Raw genomic sequence first — 20,798 nt, 5'->3', positions numbered from 1 at the left:
ACATTCCTTCAATGCCTGCTTCTGAGAATGTGCATCTACATCTGTGAAAAATGGACTCCCAGGTACATGATTCCAGTGATGGGAGCATGCTGTGACTCCTTTGTCAACCACCAACTATCTATCTACTTTTTATATAATAGCCTCACTTAGAATTCAGTTTCTGGAGTTTGGGGAGTTTTAAATCTGAAAACTTGAGATAATTACTATGGTGGCATTTGGGGGTTTATAAGGTAAGATGAACCATGCTTTCCATAGCGTAAGAGCAGTTACCCTAAGGTGAAGCATAGGATCCTGTTCTGGTTCTTGGGATACAGCAGTACAGTGAATCACAGGAGATGTCTACAGAAGCCCTGGGAATCATGTGGGTGGGAACAGCACGTGGCGGTGATGGTAATGGGGGGGGTCTTTGGTTCTTCCCTCTCTGATGAGAGAACAAACGATATACCTGTAAAGTATATAGTAAAACCAAAAATACTGAATGTAGGGGAGAAGAGCTGATGTTGCACTTAAAAAAGGTAGATTGTCCGTTTTATGGGTTTCTTTTATCTCCTCAGGCTTAATGCTGATTTAGTGCAGCTTGCTGCATATAATGTAGAAACACAGTTTATATCCTCTTTCATAATTATACTTCTCATTGTTTGGTAATGCTCTTTATGCCTTATTTAATCTTTTTGTTTTGTCAGATGGCTATAACATTAAGTCCATAAAAGCAAGACATGCGAGACCAAACATTTTTTCTTTTGGTTGCACTTTGAATTATTAATTTCTTAACATATAGTAGTATAACGGGGAAAAATAAGAAAGAACTGTTTTTGTGGACAGCAGTAAAAAATTTGTTTTGATCTTTAATTAAAAAAAATAAAATCTGTGTCACAACTTCAGCGGTGTAATCTTAATACTTAATCGTAGGACTCTGTTCCTAAAGCTATTAAGTATATTCACATTCTACTGTATTTGTTTTGTTAAGGACTGACTGTATAAATTTACTAAGGTTTGCTGTGGACACTTAAGCTGTTGGCACGTGGCGGTTGCACACACTGCCCCTTGCAAAAATAGGTTTTACTGGCTGTCCTGAAATTGAATTAATAACTCATTGTTTAAAGACCTATGGCTTTCTTGTGCTATCTCACAGAAGCTGATGGAAATGCAGGTGAGATTATGCTCAGGGTGAGCTGAGTGCCACTATGGCAATAGGCTGCTGTGAGTAAAATTAGGACAAGCATGGAAGTTTAGTTGAAACTTTGCATGTGCATTTGATTTACTGCACAGGACCCACAGAGTAAAATGAGTGGGGCCTTGGGCTTTTTTTTGTTGTTGTTCAAATAGTTAACATCATCTCTTTGCAAGTAATGGTTCTTTGAATGCAATGTTGGAAAAAAGAATGTTTTAAAAGTGAAATACCACTGAAACTGGCTAAAAAAAGTGAAATAAACCCCTGTTCACCCAAAACCTGTATTCTATGAAGATTTTGCTGTAGACTCTTGGCATAGAGAGTTTGCTACTAATGGTTAGGTAATAGTATTTTTTGAGTAATGAAAACCCAAAATATAGCAGCAAAAAATCTCAAACCTGTTCCTGCTGCTGCTTACTTTGAGTGTTACATGACTGAAATGAAGGATTGGGGAAGCTAATCGGGGCTGAGGGCACAGCAAGACAAAGCGTTTAGGAGTTGGGGTAACCCAGAAAACCTTGGTGCAGTGCTGGCTGTCATGTGCGGGCAATGGGGCAGCTGGTGTGCACTGAGCATCCCAGCTGGTGTCTTTGGGTGCTGGTGCTGCTCCTGCACAGTTCCTGCCTGTTGGTTCCAATTGTGAAGTGACCAGCATATTTATTTAATCTTGGATGAACATGTTTTATGGGGAGTGTATGTGCGTTTCACTGCTGTGATGTGCCCTGTATATCAAAGTGCATTTCTATTTTACTGAAAGTGCTGCCAGGTATAATGTTTTAATTCCCTAAATATTTTCTTTCTGTTGTCAACTAAAGGGTCCCACATGCCTTAAGTGCTTTGTGGTAAAGCACAACAGCATGCAAATGTGCATGTCATAACAATGACTGTTGAGAATTAAACCAAATTAATTGCAAACTGTTGAAAAACAGGGCTTGTACAGGGAAATGGCTGTTAAACCTGTGAACAGAGCTGTAACTTTTTGCGAGAGATTCTCACAGGGTGCGGTGCTAAGCTATTCCCTGGTTATTAAAGACCTGATTGAACATGGGGATAGATTAGAGCAGAGCTGGACGGAAGGTACTGTTGACTGATTTGGGGCGGATTAGAGTGCTTTTTGAACGTAAGGCTGCGTATGGTTAGTGGTCAGAGTTCCAGCTTAGTGTTCCCAGGCAGCAGCTTGATTTATTCAGCAGCGAGGAGCAGTGTTGTCAGGTAGAATAAATAGCATCTGCTTGCAAGAATTCAAGTCACATCTGGATTTACTGGGGGCTTGGATGGCTTTCCTCCTGGCTTCAGAGGTCTACCATGTGCTGGGGAGTGTGGCTACTTCAGAAAAAGTCCAGCTGGCACAGATGGGTTTGTATCTGGTTTACCATTCAATAGAGAAGCAGCTCCTTCTGAAAAGGAGATGTTTGTACTACTGAGAATGATTATCATCGCTTGAACTAAAAATTAAAAAATGTTCTTTGAATTGAGGTCTGTTGTGCTTTAAATGGTTATTTTGGGAGGAAAAAATAGACTGGTATTTCAATATTATTAAAACCCATTAAACTACAGGATGTCTGTTAGGATGATTTTGGACTGTCAAGAATAAGTTTGCATAACTCTGGGAACAGAATTGACTATAGTTCTCAAAATTTTTTTCATTTGAAAGAAAAGCTTTAAATATACAATGCATAAGCATAATATTTTATTTGAATTTCCAGATTAATTAACTTTGTTCTTGTAGCACATAAACTACATTGTATTCTAGTTCTACCTCATTCATTTTCAGACTTTGAGCAAAAAATGCACAGCTAGTCCTTGTGTTAGAAAAATACCATATAATGGAAACCATGTCTTGTTTTCTCAAATTTTAATATATGTCTGCATCGAGGAGCTGCTTCATTTACTCAGTATTCATGGTTTATCTAGAGGATTAAATGTTTTTCTGGAACTGGTTTTCCTATTCCTTAGTGAAAGCGTTCTTGAATTGCTCTTCTGGAGCTTTATTCTGAACTGCCTCTGTTCAATAACTTCACCTTATTCAGATGCTAATGTGTGGTGTCTGTCTCTTGTGAATGTCTGGCTAGAGACTGAAATTAGCATATTAGGAATAGATTTTAAAAAGACTTTTTTTCTTTGTGTGCTTATATTTTATAAATATCTTAAAGGGGAGGATGGTGTATTTTGTAAATGGTTTGCAGAGTTGAAATTCAATGGGCCTATGAATGGTGTGGCATTTCTATTACCGTAGTCCATCCTTTAAAGTGGATTCTTTCTGTTATTAAAACCTACACAGTAGGGATGATGCAATTAACTCTCTTGCACGTTGACAATTCTTTTCTAAATGTTTACATCCTGATGGTATTTTCTTGGAACTGGAAAAGTGCAAGCAGAAAAGATGGTGCTTACTTGGGCACTAGACTTATTGCAGATGGCATTTGAGGAATGGAGAATGTTGAGATATTTAGCAGGAACTGGATTTCTTCTACTCTATTGGTGAAAAAAGTTTTTTAAAATCTATGCCTTATAACTTTGATTCTGAAGTCTGTCTGAAAAACGTGTATGTGAAAGGCATGTGTAACAATTACAAATGTGATGTAGAAATGTTTAGGTGATTGAAATGACGAAGAAGAAACTGGGTTGCCTTTTATGACTCTTCCTCCCCCCACCCCCCCCAACATGGTTTTGTTGGCTGTAATTATCTGAGTGTGGCCCATTTTCTGCTTTTCTTAAAGAAATGTAGTCCTCTTTCTTCTGCCTTTTGCTAGCTGCCCTCAACAACATCTTAGTGGAACCAGGTCTTTTTCTGTGACAACTGAGCTGATGGTAATAGAAAGACTTATGTGAGAATTAGTTATTTTTTGTAAGAATTTTATTAATAACTGATAGCCTTTGGTGCAAAGAAGCAGATTTCCTGTGCAGAGTAGCTTGTTGCTAACCTCTTCCTGAGCTAAAACCCTGTTGCAATCAATCAGTCTAGTAGTGAAATTAAAACATGCATGCAGTTTGTATGCCAGGCTAATGTAGCAGTTCAAACTTGCATATCCATACACACTGGTACAATCTTTTCTTATGGAGACCCTTATTTCTGTGCTGGAGGACAATTCTTGTTTGTTTGCTAGGTATGAATCCAAGGCAAACTTGATCTAAACTCAGTTCCAAAGTGAAAGGCTCAGTCTGCCAACAGAAGGGGGGTGTGTGTGTGTATGTATGTAGTAAGTTTGAGAGATTTATTTTTGCTTCAGTTAATCTTTCTTCTTTAAGGTTCTGAGTTTTCCATCCCTTGTGGTGTAAAGGCTCGTCTTCCTCGTACTTTGTGCATCTTCAGATAGATAGAAGTTAAAACTGCCACAGTCGACCTGTGGATACTGTGTAACATCTATTTCTGGCTTGATTTATGTCACTTTTCTGGCTCATTTTAAAGGCCTTTCAAACCCACCTATTTATTTGGTATGTGTGATGATTTGGGGAAGGCCATATATTTATGGACATAATAAACAAAAAATTTATTGCACTCATGCACATCTGTGATGCTTTCAGAAGAGTTTGGTTCTGTTCAGCTCAACCTGAGTCCTCTCATTCCTCCGAAAAAGACAACTCCTCAGCAAAACCATCACTTCTGATGCAGTTATTTGATGTGGAGTTTGGCTTGCCAACAAAAAGGCCTTTGTGCAAGGGAGCCAGGGAAGTTGGTCCAGGGACAATGGCTGTTCGTCCTGTGTTTGTCGAATATTTAGGATGCTGCTCTGACTGCATCTGACCTAGAGGTGCTTTGGAAGGAGCAGCAGGCTTGTTCTCCTTCATTGATGGCCTTGGGGTAGTGTAATGCTCTGATGGAAGATGTTCTGGCCACGTTTCTGCCAAGGAGACAAACTGAGCAGGGTCACCACAACGTGCTTTGGTGTATGGGAGCACTGTGGGGTTTCAGCTGGCGCTGAGTCCGCTGCTGCTTGTGCCACTTGCTGTGGGAGCTAAGGAGGTGTCAGGAGCTGAGAAAATAAATCCTAGCTCTGCCAGAGAGGAGTGGGAGGGTGTATTGGTCTTTGTTGTGATACCAAGAAGAGTAGTAAACAGAGAAGTGGTGAAGAGAAAGGTGATAAGAAGAAATAAAGACAGACCCAGATAGTATTTGGGAGCCAGCCAGAGTGTAAACAAATCACCTGGGAGGTGAATTTGGAATGATATCAAGTGTGCAGAGGCTGTGAATGGATAAAAACAGGAGAAGGTAATTTAAGAGCATGGACATACACTGAGATCAAGAAGAAATGTTATCTTGATCCTAGTGTTTGGAAAACTGTAGGAGGAAAGATGTGAGATGAAATGGAAGAGATGGGTATATTTTAGTAAAAACATAGAGAAACAAAGCCTTATCGTCCTGGATCAGATGGGTGGATAAAAGGAAGTCATCACAGTATGTACTTGAAATTTGGTAGCAGGATGGAGAGGGTGTAAATGTGTGTGGTAGGGAGGAGGGATTGTGTATTTATAATTACGTTAGCAGTTCTAACAGTGTCAAAAGCACAAGATATAAGCTAAAGGATTACCGAGCCCAAAGGAATACAGAGTTTGAATGATAATCTCACCATTCAAAATTTGTGGAGTGCTGGGGTTTAAAATTACAGTACTGTGTATAATAATATAAAAATATTTAAATGAGATAAGCATGGAACAACTATAATATATTTTCCTTCAATTTATGGTAAAGTTTTCTTTGCCTAATTTGTGAAGGTTTTTTGACAGATGATTTTTTTTTTCCTATGTGGGGAAGCTAGTAGTGAAGAAGAAGAAATAGTATGTCTCACACAGCAATGACTAGTTTCCATCATTAAAGGTGCAAGTCAAAAATTTTATATGCTTGGCAGATGTTGGAAAGTGAGTAAGTAATTTTATTAGTGGAATTAGATGGCCATTTAGTTGAATTTATTCTGTTCTGCTTCACAGTTGAAAGATGCATGAGTGTTATGCAGTCTGGGACTCAGATGGTTAAGCTGAAGAGTGGAACCAAAGGGCTAGTTCGTCTCTTCTACCTGGATGAGCACAGGACCTGCATCCGATGGAGACCGTCCAGAAAAAGTGAAAAAGCAAAAAGTAAATTTCTAATATTTCTTTCAATTTCTGGGGCAGTTCAGTATTAGAACATGCATTACAGAGGGATCAATTAAATGCTTTCTGATGCTTGTGTAAAATGTGATGTGATACTTACATGAAGGTTTTCAAGAGTGTGAGTAGAGTTTAACCACCTACTAAAAGTTCAGGATTATGAAAGGAAGAGGAGTGTAGTTCAGTTTGATGTCAACATTTTCCATAGATATAGATGAATTATGAGCAAACTGAAGATGGACTTGAAAACAGACTATGCTGAACTCTTTTCAATGTATATATCAAAAATCTAAATACAGAACCTAGAAGAGTTTAGATTGAGGTTTCTTAATCTTAACTGTGATAATTTTCTTTAGGCATTATTATATCTTGAAGTTATTATGTAGCATTATTTCTCATTGAAACTGTTCCTGCTGCACTGTTTGAAATTGGAAATTCAAATTAGTGGTTTATTGAATAAAATACAGACTAGAAAATCACAGAGCTGTCACGGAGGCTTGAGGTTAAAAACAAGCAGTTGGGAAAGCTGTAGACAGTGACAGTTGATGTTTTTGGGCCAGTGTGTGGTGGCTAAGAGCTGCTGTGTTGAACAGCATAGCTGTTAGGTGCCATGGCATTGGGAGCCGTGTTACCCTAGCACAGCAATGGGTTTCCCTGTCTTCCTAGTGTAGAAGGCACATCTGTGGTGGGAGCAGTCCCTTTGGAGCTATACAGTGTTTCACTGATTGATAGAAGACACTCGGTATCTGTCTCCTCGTGCTCCTCTTTGAGCAGCCAACAGTCCTCTGATGTAGCAGGGAGCACTCAAAGAGCTTTGCTGTAACCAGCCTGTACCTGCACTGGCCTGCCTTCAAGGCAGCTGTACTGTGCACGTGGCACAGCCAAAGCAAGGATAAACCTAGAAAACAAAAAGTGCTTTTGGATGTGAAGATGTAATATTAAAAAAAAGTTTAATGACTCTTAGCCTGAATAATTCAGAATTGCTAAAAACAGAAAGAGGTTGGGTGGATGTCCAAGCATGTCATCTTTTGTTCTCCCTTTTCCCCATAGTTGTCATCGATTCCATTTACAAAGTCACTGAAGGCCGGCAGTCTGAAATCTTCCACCGCCATGCAGAGGGGAACTTTGACCCAAGCTGTTGCTTTACCATTTACCACGGCAACCACATGGAGTCACTGGATCTGATTACATCTAACCCAGAGGAAGCTCGCACCTGGATCACAGGACTGAAATATTTGATGGCTGGAATAAGTGATGAGGACTCACTCGCTAAGCGACAGAGAACACATGATCAGTATCCTTTTATGAGCCTGAGCTCCAGCTTCTGATTCAGTATTTCTGGCTTGGTTTTTAGTGACTTCAGCATAGGCTGTCCTTTTACCTCCTGTTAAGTGACCAAAAACCTTGCCATTGATTGCAATGGAAACTTGAGTAATGGGTCTGACATGGACGCTTATCTGTGCAATAAAACATCAGCTGTGCCTTAGGGACTGGATTAAACTGCACTGAAGTCAGGGGATAGTCTTGCATTTTGTTAGTGAAATTCTTATTGAAGGGTCAAAACAGTCATTTCTAGTTATCTCAATAAATACTAACCCCAGCGTGATTTCAGGACTTCTGTTGTCTTCTGTTTGCCCAACTGTGCTTTTATTCTTCCGCTGCAAATTGCGAGGTCTGTTAGACATTGTTTTCCAGATACTACTAATTGAAAGCTTGAATTTTTTAGCCTCTGGACAGGTGAAACCCTAACGTTTTTGGGAGTCTTTCAGTAAACTGACTAGTAACTCTTGGCCATCTCTGTTTCTCTTGGTCTGTCTGTGTCAGATAGCCGTGTGTATTTCTCAGTCTCCATTGATTGTCAGGAGCATAAATCTTTAAAGCTCCTTAAATGTTTCTTGTAGCGTAGTAACCAAAATGAACTTCTTGTAAAGATCATGCCCGTTGAATGTTTTCTTGATGTGCTTTCTTTCACAAGAGTGCTGACTGGTATGTTAAATACAAACAATGCTCTTCCCCCTAAACCAAACAAACCAAACCCATCTTGATTAAAATTGTAACCTCCCTCTTCTGCCACATGGAAATCTACAGTGGTCACTTGTAAATACTCCTCCTGGAGAATACACATACTTCAGGTATTTTTAGTTTATATTTTCAGTGTTTAATTCTGAGACAAGGTAGGCACAGATCCATTTGGGGGATAAATTGCATGCTCTGTTGCACACGTAGTTGCTATATTTATCCATGAGCTTTCTGAGGTGCACATATCTGCTGTATGTTCTCTACTGGTGAAACATCACTTCAAGTCTTGTGTTATCAAATATGGCAGCTGGGAGACTGCAGATGAAATGACCCTGTACCAGTTCCAGCTAGTGTAAGAACTTAGCAAAAGCTGCAGAGGGATATATGTGCAAAGAGGGGGTAAAAGGTACCGGTTAGAAAGTGGAGAAATTCAAGAAGAATGAAGGGAGAAGTAGAAGATATCAGAGCAAGCCTGTCAATATTTGAAAACTTGGAGTATGTTCTCAGAGGAGAAGCTAGTAGCAGAAAGGAGAGTGCAAAGGGGCTGGTATTGTGAACCTAGCTGTAAATAATTGTTATAAACCAGTACTGGTTTTAAGCATTTGAATGAATGCAAGGACAGGAGGGGAAAAATTGGTTCAATGTCACCTCAAAACCATGTAAACCTGCAGAACAGCCCCCAAAAGGTTATGTTAGAGATGAGCCATATCCTGTGTGAAGAATCACCTCTTGTTTTCTGAATCTCACAGCTGCTAGCTTTATTTGATGCCATTTTGCCCTTGTGAGGGGAGAAACAGCAAATGTATGAGCGCTATCCATTTTCTCTGTGCAACTTAGAATTTTATGGAGTTGTTGCTGCCCTGTGGAAGATGTGGCACCAAATGAGGGCAGAGATATCAGAGAGAAAGTGGTGGACACAGAAGTTGTCCAGAGATGGAAGAGTTCAAAATATACAGATGAAAGAACTGTTTGACAGTCTTGGAGGAGAGAGCATGGAAAAACAAGAGTGGTTAATTTTTAATGAGGTTCTTATGGAAACCTCAGGCCGATAATGATGTACTTGGACTGATTTCACAGAGTCTTCCTTATTCTATCCTCTTGCACTAGATTAACATCATCCCCAACACAGATGGTTATTGAGCTTGATTCCTTTGAGTTCAGTCATGAAACCAGTAGCCCTCAGATACAACAGTCTTAATTGCACCAGGTAGGAGGTACAATAGCAAATCGTACCAGACGGTATACAGTAGTAAAAATGCTTGGTTTGGCATCAGCATGGGGAAGAACCAGGTAGGTAGCACCAGATCTTTGCCAGAAGTGACTTTATTTCACAGCGTACCCCAGTAACTCTAATGCAGGCTGTGGGAAGTCTTAATTCGAATGTTTTGCCCAGAGGCGCTGACTTGAAAAAGACATGTTTGTGAATGCTGGATTGAATAATGCTCATTTTTTCTCCCTGGAACATGTTAAGGTCCTCTGCTAAGGAGGGTTGTCCCTCTGCCCAGAAGAGTTGGGGCAAGGTCTTGTTCTCCTGAGTTCCAGTCTTGTCCCTTACCTGCCCAACTGCTCTGCCTCCCTTCTCTGTGAGGAAATCACCCTCTTGAACCTTTCCTTGACACATCTGTAGCTGGGTCAAACAGACCTTTGAGGAGGCTGACAAGAATGGAGATGGCCTGCTGAATATTGAAGAGATCCACCAGCTGATGCATAAACTAAATGTTAACCTGCCCCGCAGGAAGGTCCGGCAGATGTTTCAGGTTGGTGGCTTCTAACACACAGCATTGTTGTGGTAAGATAGGGCCAGTTATGATCTATTTCTGGACAGATCCAGAATAGAATCTGCAAGTTGGGATTTAAAACACTGTCCTTTCCAGCACCTCAGAGACTTTTTCCAAGTCTTAACTTTTTGTAGACAAAGATGCATCAGGACATTGTTTTAATGACATGAACCACATAGAAGACAATTTATTAATATTATATTTTCAGATGCCTTATTGCGCTCATCTCTGTGAACTGAATTGTTGTATGCTGGCATTGATGGACAATGAAGTTATTCTGTTTGTATTGAAATCTTTTTCATTTCCTTTATGGAAAATTATTTAATAGAAACTAGCTTTATGAAAGTAATTAGTGGTGGTTTTTTTTTTAACGACTTCCTCTTAGCCAGAATCAATTTTTTACTTCTGTTGCCTGAAAACAGTTACTGTTTTCCACCAGCACTAGTGTTTACTGTAGGAAAGGAAAGGTAAGCCAAGGACATAATGGAGAGCAAAATAAAATTTTCTTAACTCTTCAAAATCAGTACCAGCCAAAAGCTGGTTTGCTATAAAACATGGGAAAGTTTGAAGAATCTTCTATGGTCAAAAGTGCTTTGTTTGTTTGACATAAAATCCGCATTAGAGATACATCTATGGAGTATCAAGTTACTCCCCAAAGACTTGAGAAGTGTGGAAACTGGTGGGGTTGTGTTGCAGAGATGAGTTCAGGTTGTACTTGTTCCCACAAATTATAAATGTCACTTAAGATATATAGTAGATATAAAATGATTTATAATCCTGTTTGACACCAGATAGCTGGGAATTATTTTCTTCTCGGCTTACTTTCTGTGATCTGACTTTGTAGCTCAGATAACAGTAGCACTAAGAAGGTGTAATGAAATGCAGCTCCCTGAGGTCTTTGGGTTTCACTGATAGTTGACTGCTGCAGGAGAGGCAGAGAGTTGTGAAGCCATGTACCAAGAAGAAAAAAAAAATGTGGTTCTGCCTGCACTTTTAAACTGTCTAGGAATGAAGTAGGCCACTCTAGCAACCATCAGCCTTTGTATAATCAGAGGCAACTTTTGGTTAAAAATAAGCTGCTTAATTTATTTTGCTGCAGTTGCTGCCAGCCTATACCTGAGTTAATATCCTAGACCTCACAGGCATGGTTAAAGTTAAGGTTGAATATAGAAGCAGTGTTGAAGGTTTGTTTACTGTTAGTATTTTGGGGCTCAATCCTAAAGGCCTTACCCCATGAGCAGTGCTTTGGGCATTGCTTAATGCAGGATAAATGGAGTGGCAAAGTAACTCTGGGACAAATCCTTGTTGCTATATCTAGCTACTTGGCACTGTTCTTGGACTTGATCTGCTCAGGTGGTACTGTTGGTGTGACTTGGCATTACAGCTGTGGACAAGGCATGAGCAGCCCCCAGCCTGGAGGAGCACCTGGGGCTCCATGGGGGTGGCCAGGCTTATGAAGCAGTCCTGGTCCTGCATCTGGGAATGGAGTATGGGGCTGCTACTTTAGTTGTGTGTATGTACTAGGAGTCACTGGTGTAAAGATGGGTTCCTGTTCTAAGACACGCTTTGAAGTGGAGTGGTTTGTGTGAAGAGAAAGTAAAACTGGATCCTTGGAAAGTAAAGCAGGTCAGACGTGTTCATTGCATCTGCTATTAGACTAGCTCTCCTTCTATAGAAGAAGTGAGGTTGGGCACCAACTGGAAGAGCTTTCTTGAGAAGGAAGTAGTGATAGCAGGATGAAGATGCCCTCCACCTGGAGAAGAACTTGTATTTGGTGTACCACTGTAGAGACAAGCTAACAGGTTCAAAGCCAAGTCAGTGTTAAAAGGACTCTGCGCAGAAAGTGTTCTGACTTGGGCAGAAGGAAGCACCATTTTTAACAGAATGTGACTTGGGAATGCCAAGGGGGTTTATAACTACAGAGAAAAAACATTATATACAGCTATGAACGAAGGACATTATTCATGGGAACAATAGCACATTTCTAAACATTTATTTCATTTTGTCTCTATTATCTGCTTACAGCCTCAAACTTAAAGAGTTATATCTTCCCTGAAGTTTGTTTTTTTGTGGAGACCTACATAATATTTGACAGCAGTTCTCCAGAATACATTCTTTGTTTTGAAAATCCAAAGCAATCCTCTTAGGCAGATGTTCACAGTAAAAAGCTTGTATTAACATGCGTTAAGTACTGTTTTCTTTTCTTCCTACCTCTGAGGATAAACAAAAACTGCCATTAAGACTGGGGCTATTGGGCATATATTTTGGTGTGGAGTCTTAATGCTGCTGCAGACTTGTCCCCTCTACAGAGGGCTGACAGGGGGGCTGAGAGTTTGAATTAATGTACATTTAAGACTGTGATATTGTTCTGAGTGGTTTAAAATGTCAGACCCTGTTGTTAGGGGATACCAAGGGGTGACATTATTATGTTCCTTGCTATGTTTTAATCCAGGATAACTGCAGGGCATACAGGAGAGTAACAGGGATCAGAATAAACCCCAGGGTGAGCCTTCTTACAGGGGAAACAAATTCAAAGCTGAAGATGGAATTGACTTTCATAGGGAACCTGTGGCTTTAGTGTAGTAATTGTTTTCACAAAAAAATCCAATAGACGGTCTTATAATTTTGCAGTTATTTTAGCTTACTATGATTTGAGTCTGAACAGAGTCTTGCAGACTAGAATTTATTAAATTTCTGTTCATACATGAAATAAATCCTGTTCTACTTTGTTTCCTGAATTCACCTGTGTTTAGCATGCTTACCTGAGTGTCTTTACCTCTTAGGAAGCAGACACAGATGAGAACCAAGGAACTCTAAATTTTGAAGAATTTTCAGTGTTTTACAAGATGATGTCTTTACGTCGAGATCTCTACTTACTGCTTTTAAGCTACAGTGACAAAAAGGATCACCTCACTGTTGAAGAACTTGCTCAGTTTCTAAAGGTGGAACAAAAGGTATGGGAATATTATGCATCCATATATATGTACATGTAAATACATTCAAGTATAGGGAAAGAATTTTATGGAAAAGTTTAGCTTGGGGCAAGGGGTAAAGCACAGATGTTGTAACAAAAAAGAAATCTAAAGCCGTTACTGGTTTTTTAATACTTCTAAAAAGAGTTTGAAGTTTTTTTGTACTCTGTGGTAGAGGAAAGGCAAGTGTTAATGTTTGTTTATAATGGCATTCAGGTAACATTCATGGTTCTTAGTTACAGCTGATTATCCTGTGTCTTAGCATGGTTGCTTTCTTTCACATAGCTTGTCTGGATTGTATATTGGTGTTGTGAGGGGACATTTATATTTCCAGGAGATGCCTTTCATGCCTAAAGGTCTTGGCAGATATACTCTAAATTAGGATGATATGTGATATGTTTTAAAGCTAGAAACACATGACAAGAGCAGCAAACTATTTCTGATTATCTACAAATGGTTTGCCTGCACATGACTTAATGCGGTACCATGTTAAGATGAATCTCTGTGTTCACATATCCTTTCCTGTAAGTAAAGTTGAATCCTACAATACTCTCATATATCCCAGGAGTTCCCAAGTATCAATAGTAGTAGTAATTATAAAGACTGCTGCTTTTATTATTAAGGCAGGAGTTTCAATATTAACAAAGAACAACCTCTTCAATGCGGCCTAAATCTGTATTAAATTTTAAGGGAAGATTACACTTTTGTGATATAATACAAAGGTGGATATTGTACGAACCTGGCCGAGTGTGAGATGTCCAGGATTCTATCCTTTTTCCCTTCTGCCTTCTTTCCCCGATTTTTCTTCAGAAAGTCTGTTTTCCAGGCATTTCTCTCAGATGTGTGGGACTTGTGCAAAGAAAATTTCACATCTGGAGGTTCCACTTCTATCTGAAGCTCCTCAGAGGGAAGCAATTGACAGAAGTGAGGTTCAGGGAACCACAGGAACAGACACTGATAGGGAATTTTAAAAAAAAAAAAAAAAAAAAAAAGCATAAGTAACTTAAGAGGCAAAGCTGGGTCAAGATCAGAGATTTTCCCCCAACATGCTTATGAATAAACTTGCTGAATAAAAAAATCTCTAGCTGTTCCTATATATGTTGCTCCAGTGGAGATTCTCATGCCCATCTTGAAAGAGACTGGATTACTATAAAAATCGTCTGTGGAACCCCGGGAGAGAACTTGTACTCTGGACAGTGAGGAGCACAGAAGGAACCTTGTGATCTCCAGGACTTTTGTTTGCTTCTGGCAATTGGTCCTGTATTGTTTGGTCACCCTGTGTGTCCTTGCAGAGTGTTGTTACAAAACAACCGCATGAAAATAAATGCTAACATCCCAACCTACTTCAGCTTCCCGGGTATAGATGCTGTGTTTTGCTTGCAATCATCGAATAATCTCCTCTGCCATTCTGGGATCCTGCCTGCGATGACTGCTTTTTCTGAGTTATTCTTAGCATAAAATATCAACTGTCTGTGCTGTTTTGTTGCTGATTTTCCCCCTGTTGGCCACTGTGGCAATTCCCTGGCACGTATGACTGGTTCTTCCTTCCTCCCCCTTGAAACATGGAGCACTATCACGTCACTGATCTCGCTGTGATAGCCTCAACACACAGTTTCCTGCAAGCAATCTGGTCCTGGCAATTCTGCTAATTACAACTTTAAAGCAGAAAATGTTTTTATTTTTTTCCTTTTATGCTATTGCCCTAAGTTTTTTGAGCTCACTGCTTTTTCCCTTGTTTCCTTTTTAATCACTGCCTTCTACTTGGGTGCCCTTCAGTGGAGCACCCTTGACAGCAGCAACAGCAAGGTTGACACTGATGAGAAAGCAAAGAAATGCTCCGGGGAGGACATGTTCATGGAGATGCTGAAGTGCCCAGAAACAGCTGAAGAGCAGTGGTATGAAAAGGGCACTCAGGGACCTGGAGCAGGAAGAAAAACATGTGAAAGAGGCAGAAGAGCTGTCTTTGTGGGTGCACAAAGACATTATGAAACTACTGATGCAGCAGAAAAAACAAGTTGACTGTCAAGTCTGGCATACTGCATTCTTTTCTCTGTCTACACACTACTCAACATGCTGAATGCGGACAGGGCTATCTGCTATAAATGGTCCGCTCAACATTATTCCAAAAACAAACACTAAAAAGAGTAAAAGCGTGATGTCCTGTAGATTAACCTCTCAGCAGTGTAGTTTAGAAGCATCTTGCACTTTCTTTGCCTCTTCCCTCTGGTCTTCCCACTTCCCAGTATTAACAGTGTTGGAGTGGATTTACCCTTCAATGTTTTTAGAACACAAACATGGTAACAATGTACTCGGGTAAGGCAAGATTGCCTTCAAAAGCTGATAATGGTTCAAATCATAACGCAGCTCTCAAATGCCTTCAACCAAACAGCATTTTGGTTTTGCTCTTGTCTGGCTGCTTGGAAAGCTGTGGAGAGTCTGTCCAACTCCATCTGCTAGTCTTTTGGCAAGACTTTTAAATATTCTGCAGCCTGAGGATAGAACAAAAGGGGTTTGGGTTTTTTGTTAACTTGCTAAGCTGGCTTGTTTTCTTAGGAGAGCTCCCTGTTGTGTTCATCACAGAACATGTGAAACAGATTATTTCCATTTAGGTGCAGTTAAACTCAGCTCATTGCTATTGAACTTGCAGTTATATGGCTTCAAATGTCAGAAGAGCAGAAAGTAGGCTGGTTTCCTGAAATGACTTCTGGTCCTGCAGTCCTCTTGGCACAAGTGGCTGTGAGGGAGGAACGTCCCTGGATGTCCAATCATGTCTGCACGCCTCAGTGTTGTCCCTTTGAGAGTGTCCTTTCTTAATAAACTCATATCATTGTCTGAGTTGGTCCTCTCCAGAGGAGGATTTCACACTATATGACAGATTGCTTCCACAGCAGGATCTCCATGCTCTTTTGACTGACAGAGCTTGTCTGATACTTGCCATTGAGTAGTGGGCCTTAGGTGAAATAGGCTTTACAAACATCATCTTCCCTGTTAAAGAGCAGCTTTGCAGTTGCTAGCTGTTCTGGACCTGCATTGTAGAATGAATGGCCTCATTCTGGCCCAGTGTTGGGATCCCCATCGCGATGCTGGTCTGTGTCTGGGGGGGGTCAGCTGACCTGTGGCTGTTATCTGATTGCTGTCAGTCCTTCCCTCCTCCTTTCTGCTGTATCCATATCACACCAAGTGTTTTTATTTTAGTCATAGCAGAGACCTTTTTGACTCTTGTGCTGGTGGCTTCATGTAGTTACAAGGCTGCTTTGGTGTTACAAACCTGAAATGTTTAGTTTTGGTTTTCTGAGGGTGAGGTTTCCCATGTGCCTGCTTGCCACTGCTGCCCTACTATGGATCAGTTACTTTGCAATACAGTTTTCATCTGTCCTGAGAAGGACAGCCCGCTGAGATCTTGCCTACAGCAGTGTTCTCTGCATGCATGTTGTATGATATGCCTTGTCATACTCCCGAGTGACAGGAACCAGATGGAAATGTTAATACCACACCATTGTATTGGTATCAAACTAGTACCTTATGTGGATAAAAGAGCTGCTGCTGTATGCAGCCTAAATGAAACTGGTGGCAAAAATTAATGTCCCTGCTCATTGTAATTGAACTGAAAAGGAAGTAATTTTATGACAATTACACCCTTGGAACATGCATATATAATTATGTAAAGCTTTTCCTTAATTATTCAATACGGCCTAGTGCATTTTGAGTTAAGCCTGATTGAGAGAGTAAGTTTACTCTTACTAATTGTCTACACTAATTATACTGTATCACGGGAATAACTAGGGATGTGGTGAGAAGTGGGGACTAAGTACACTTAGAAAATGAGTGTCTTGAAACAGCTATACCTACTCTCTTGGAAGAAGTTTTAAAGGGATATGAGACAGTATATGCAAGGGCATATGTTAGACTATGATCTGAAACTGTGGGTACTGAAGGATATCAGAAACCAGTATCCCAAAAGGAATGGGAAATTGTAAGAATATCAGTGTTGGTACATGGACTTTGAAAAGAGGAGAGACTGTGGAGTTTGTTAATATCAGACAAGGAAGACAATACCAGATCATAATGCCTGATCAACCCTTGCTGCTTTCCACAAAAAATCCTTACTGCAGCAACACAAACTCACAATTGGAAAGCAAGCTGATGCCTTCCTCCCTCTTTCACGCTTACACAAAAGGGTAATCAGCAGTATAACTGATTTATGTGGTGACTCGGTATGTCATGATATCTTACATTGACATCTTGTACTGAAATTGGAAGAATGTCTTTGCTTTGATTATTTATATTTTGTTTTTTCTTATAGAATGATTAACTGTGAACAATTAAAGCCTAAACTGTTAGAGCACCGTTGACATGCTGGTGGCTTGGTGTCCTGTCTAGGAAAACCTATTATTAGCATTGTACTTCTTTTCTAACTTCTTTTCCTTTTTTTTCTAAATTCTCTTCTAGTTTACATTCTTTTCTCTTATTTCCTTTCCCATGAGAATGGGAAATGAGAACGGGAAATGAGAACGATTCCCATTCTTAGCTTGTGGGCCTTTGACAGAAGAGGGCTCTCCCATTACCTAGCATTGCAGTGCTCTGCAGCTTCAGGTGGCATTAGATTTTTGGCAATAGGTACATCTGACCTGCTTCCAATGAGACTGGTAAAATCAAAAGTGATTTCCCTCTTCTTTCTCATACTTCTACATAGAAGATTAGGTACGATGTTGCTTTTTTTGTAGTTTTGTAGGATCTTATTTTAAGAAAATTGATTGGTAGTTCATTTACTGAAAAACCAAGGTCTTGCTGGTTATTGAAAGGCTGATGCTCTGTTAAAGAACATATCTGCATAAAAATTAAAGCTTTTAACCAGGAATAGAAAAAGTAGCCATGTATCCAAGGGATTTTGGAAACTCCACTATTGACCATCTTCAATAATCCATGTATCTAAATATTCAGTCATCAATAATGATCACTACTATTTGATATAATTTTTAGTGGAATACTTTAAAACTTAATGAAAACAAATTTAAATGAGTATCCTAAGTCACCATCTCTCAAGCTGCAGTTAAAAAGCACAAATCAGTGGACTTTTCCCTCACAGATGCAGCTTTGGACTAGATTAGACATTTTTGTTCCTAGAGCACACAAGTACCCTGCCACTCAGACATCAAGGAGCCATGTGGGGTGATGAAAAAGTTAATTCTAGCCAGCTTGTGCTGAAGAAGGGTCTGCTATGAATAGTGTTTGCAATCAAACAGCAACATCTACTTGAGCTACGATAACCAGTTATCTTTTCTACTGAATTGTTCTCTTTCCTATTATCCTGTGTAATTCCTGCAGGTGTCTCATGATTGTTGGCTTAGCTAGGAGATGTAAATAAAATGTTTGGAGAAGGAAGTGGGCTGAGCCATGCTTTCCCTGTGCAAGATTAAAAACAGGGGGAAGGGTGAAGGGGAGAAAGACTGGAAAATATCTCCAAGGTTTTCAGCCTGAGTCACCATATGAGTTGAACTGCTTGCTTGCTTTCTGTTACTTTATTTCTAATGTTGACACATCTAGTTTTTTCCCCTCCTCTGGTAATTTTTCATAATTGGGCTGTAGCCTTTTAGGTGTTAGGAGATATGGTCAGTCAAGGCACCCACATTTCTTAGGAGGAACTCAGCACTTAGCAGGATCAGGCCTTTAGGGAAGACCAGATCAAGAGAGTCAGCCTACTTCTAGATTTCCATATAGCTAAATGCTGATGCTGGGAATAGTGAGCTACAGGAAATAACGGAAAGCGCAAATTCATCAAAGGCTACAGATGGAGCAGAGTAAATGGAATTGGTTTTGCCATCTGAAAGAGAAGTCCCTCAGTAAGAGAAAAGTTCAGAGGGACCATTTTTGGATTTAAACAGTAAATATCGTGTAATCTGCATGATGACTAACTTCACTCCTGCCTTTGACTGAAGCAGTCATGTTAACAGAGATGATGTGCTGTCTAAGAGAGGGGACTGCATGTTCCTTTGCTTCCAGACGGCTCCACATGCCAGGGCATTTGAGCTGACTTTGGCAAAGGATGCAGAGTACAAACAGTAAACAGAATAATGGTACAAATAAGCTGCCAAAGGTTTTACTGTCATCATTGTCATCCTACAATATTATTAGTGGAGGAAATTAAATACACCCAATTGTAGGTCTTACTGTGGCTCTCTACAACTTCAGGAGGGTGGGAGTGAGAAAGGATGAGATAAGCGATGGAAGCTACTTCTTTCCTTTAGTTTTAATGGAAATATAAGTGTATGGTGATACTGTGGCCCCACTAGTCAGTTAGGACTTCGATTGTGGGCTAGTTGAAGCTGATGACAAAACTCTTACTTGTTTCAGAAGAACTGCTGTTTTTCATTTTAGAATCTAATTATTTATCTCATAGCCAGCATATTATAGTGAACTCTCTTGGAAGTAATGAAATCACAGAAGTGGAAAATGCATGAAAATGAAATCAAACCCTGCCAAATCTTTTTGCATGTTTAAGTAGATCATATTAAAGAATATAACTTCATAGTTCCCATTTCAGCAGTATTGCCCAGTACAACTATTATTAGAGTGTGCTTAACAGCTAACTTTCATCTTTAAACTAAAATGACACAGCTCTAGTCATTGCTGCCTCTTACTTCTATTTTTCTCCACAAAGATAAGAGCTATGAGGTTTGTGCAGCACTAACAAAAATCAAATCAAAATCTTAAAGTTCTTTTACAGTGATGTTGCTGACTGTCCTATTCATATTTGACTGAACTCAGTGTTTGATCATAAGGTTTTTTCAACTGGACCCAAAAGCCTGCAGTAGATTTCGGCATGCTGGTGACATGGTATTAAAAATAAGTGTTGTTCTTCTGCAGATGAATAATGTGACACCAGAGTATTGTCTTGACATCATACAGAAGTTTGAAGTATCAGAAGAAAACAAGAAGCAAAATGTTCTTGGGATTGAAGGTAAAGTTTTTGGTTTCTAAATTAGTCTTGTCTTGATATGCTGTAGTGGAATAGAAAAGCTTTAACAGTGTTTTGGTGTAGCTTATAATATTTGACTGCAATAGAAAGTTACCAGCCAATAGAAGATCAGCAGTCAGTAGCGTAGGTGCATTTTTGTGGGACGTGGGAGAGACAAGAGTAGGTAGGGTGAATTAGCAGCTAATGTTATACAGTGATACATCATAGCCATTATACAGTAATGTGAATGCCTTACACTTGCATGAATTTATTGCTAACTGTGTCTTTGTAAAACACTAATGTAAAACATTTTATCCCATGTGTTTTATACTATAACCTGTTCTAGCTGAAGTAATAAAAGCAAAGTTTTATTTTTGCTCTGTCTCTGTAGATGTGGAATCGATCCTGTACAATCCATCGATTTATGCTTAGGTGAAATAAAATATGGATAGTTGCATTTTCTTTGGGTTTTAATTCCTTATTCACCTTGTTTGCTAAAGCAATTGTAAATGGTATATTTATTCAGAATCCAACTTAGTATCAAATCAAAATCTGAATTGGAACGAAATAGATTAAATGCCATGGTGTGTTAATTTGCCTGGAAGATAGCTTTCATGAAGCAGCATAATTTACATGGTGATTTGGAGGGGGAGAAATCTTCCTCCACATGGTAATTAAATCCTGGATATGGCCTCCCAGTTCTTAAACAAGCTTCCATTGTGACCCAGGGCACTGGACTTAAACTGAAAGCAAATGAACAAGTTATGACACTTAAAAAAAATATTTCTGAAAGCATTTCTGTTCCTCTTAACCTTACC

At 39.6% G+C, this 20,798-nt stretch overlaps 1 protein-coding gene across 1 annotated transcript in view; it reads left to right on the top strand.

Annotated features, from left to right (window-relative positions):
- Positions 1 to 20,798, top strand: part of PLCH1 (phospholipase C eta 1) — an 83,641-nt gene that overhangs the window by 31,877 nt on the left and 30,966 nt on the right. The window contains exons 3-7 of the mRNA XM_075033177.1: positions 6,098 to 6,244; positions 7,307 to 7,550; positions 9,903 to 10,032; positions 12,837 to 13,007; positions 19,890 to 19,983. Coding sequence (XP_074889278.1) covers positions 6,098 to 6,244; positions 7,307 to 7,550; positions 9,903 to 10,032; positions 12,837 to 13,007; positions 19,890 to 19,983 — 786 coding nt within the window. The remainder of the gene's footprint in view (positions 1 to 6,097; positions 6,245 to 7,306; positions 7,551 to 9,902; positions 10,033 to 12,836; positions 13,008 to 19,889; positions 19,984 to 20,798) is intronic.

The sequence above is a fragment of the Buteo buteo genome, chromosome 7 (assembly GCF_964188355.1).
Source record: "Buteo buteo chromosome 7, bButBut1.hap1.1, whole genome shotgun sequence".
Classification (NCBI taxonomy): Eukaryota; Metazoa; Chordata; class Aves; order Accipitriformes; family Accipitridae; genus Buteo; species Buteo buteo.
This window is presented reverse-complemented; position numbering and strand designations above follow the sequence as displayed.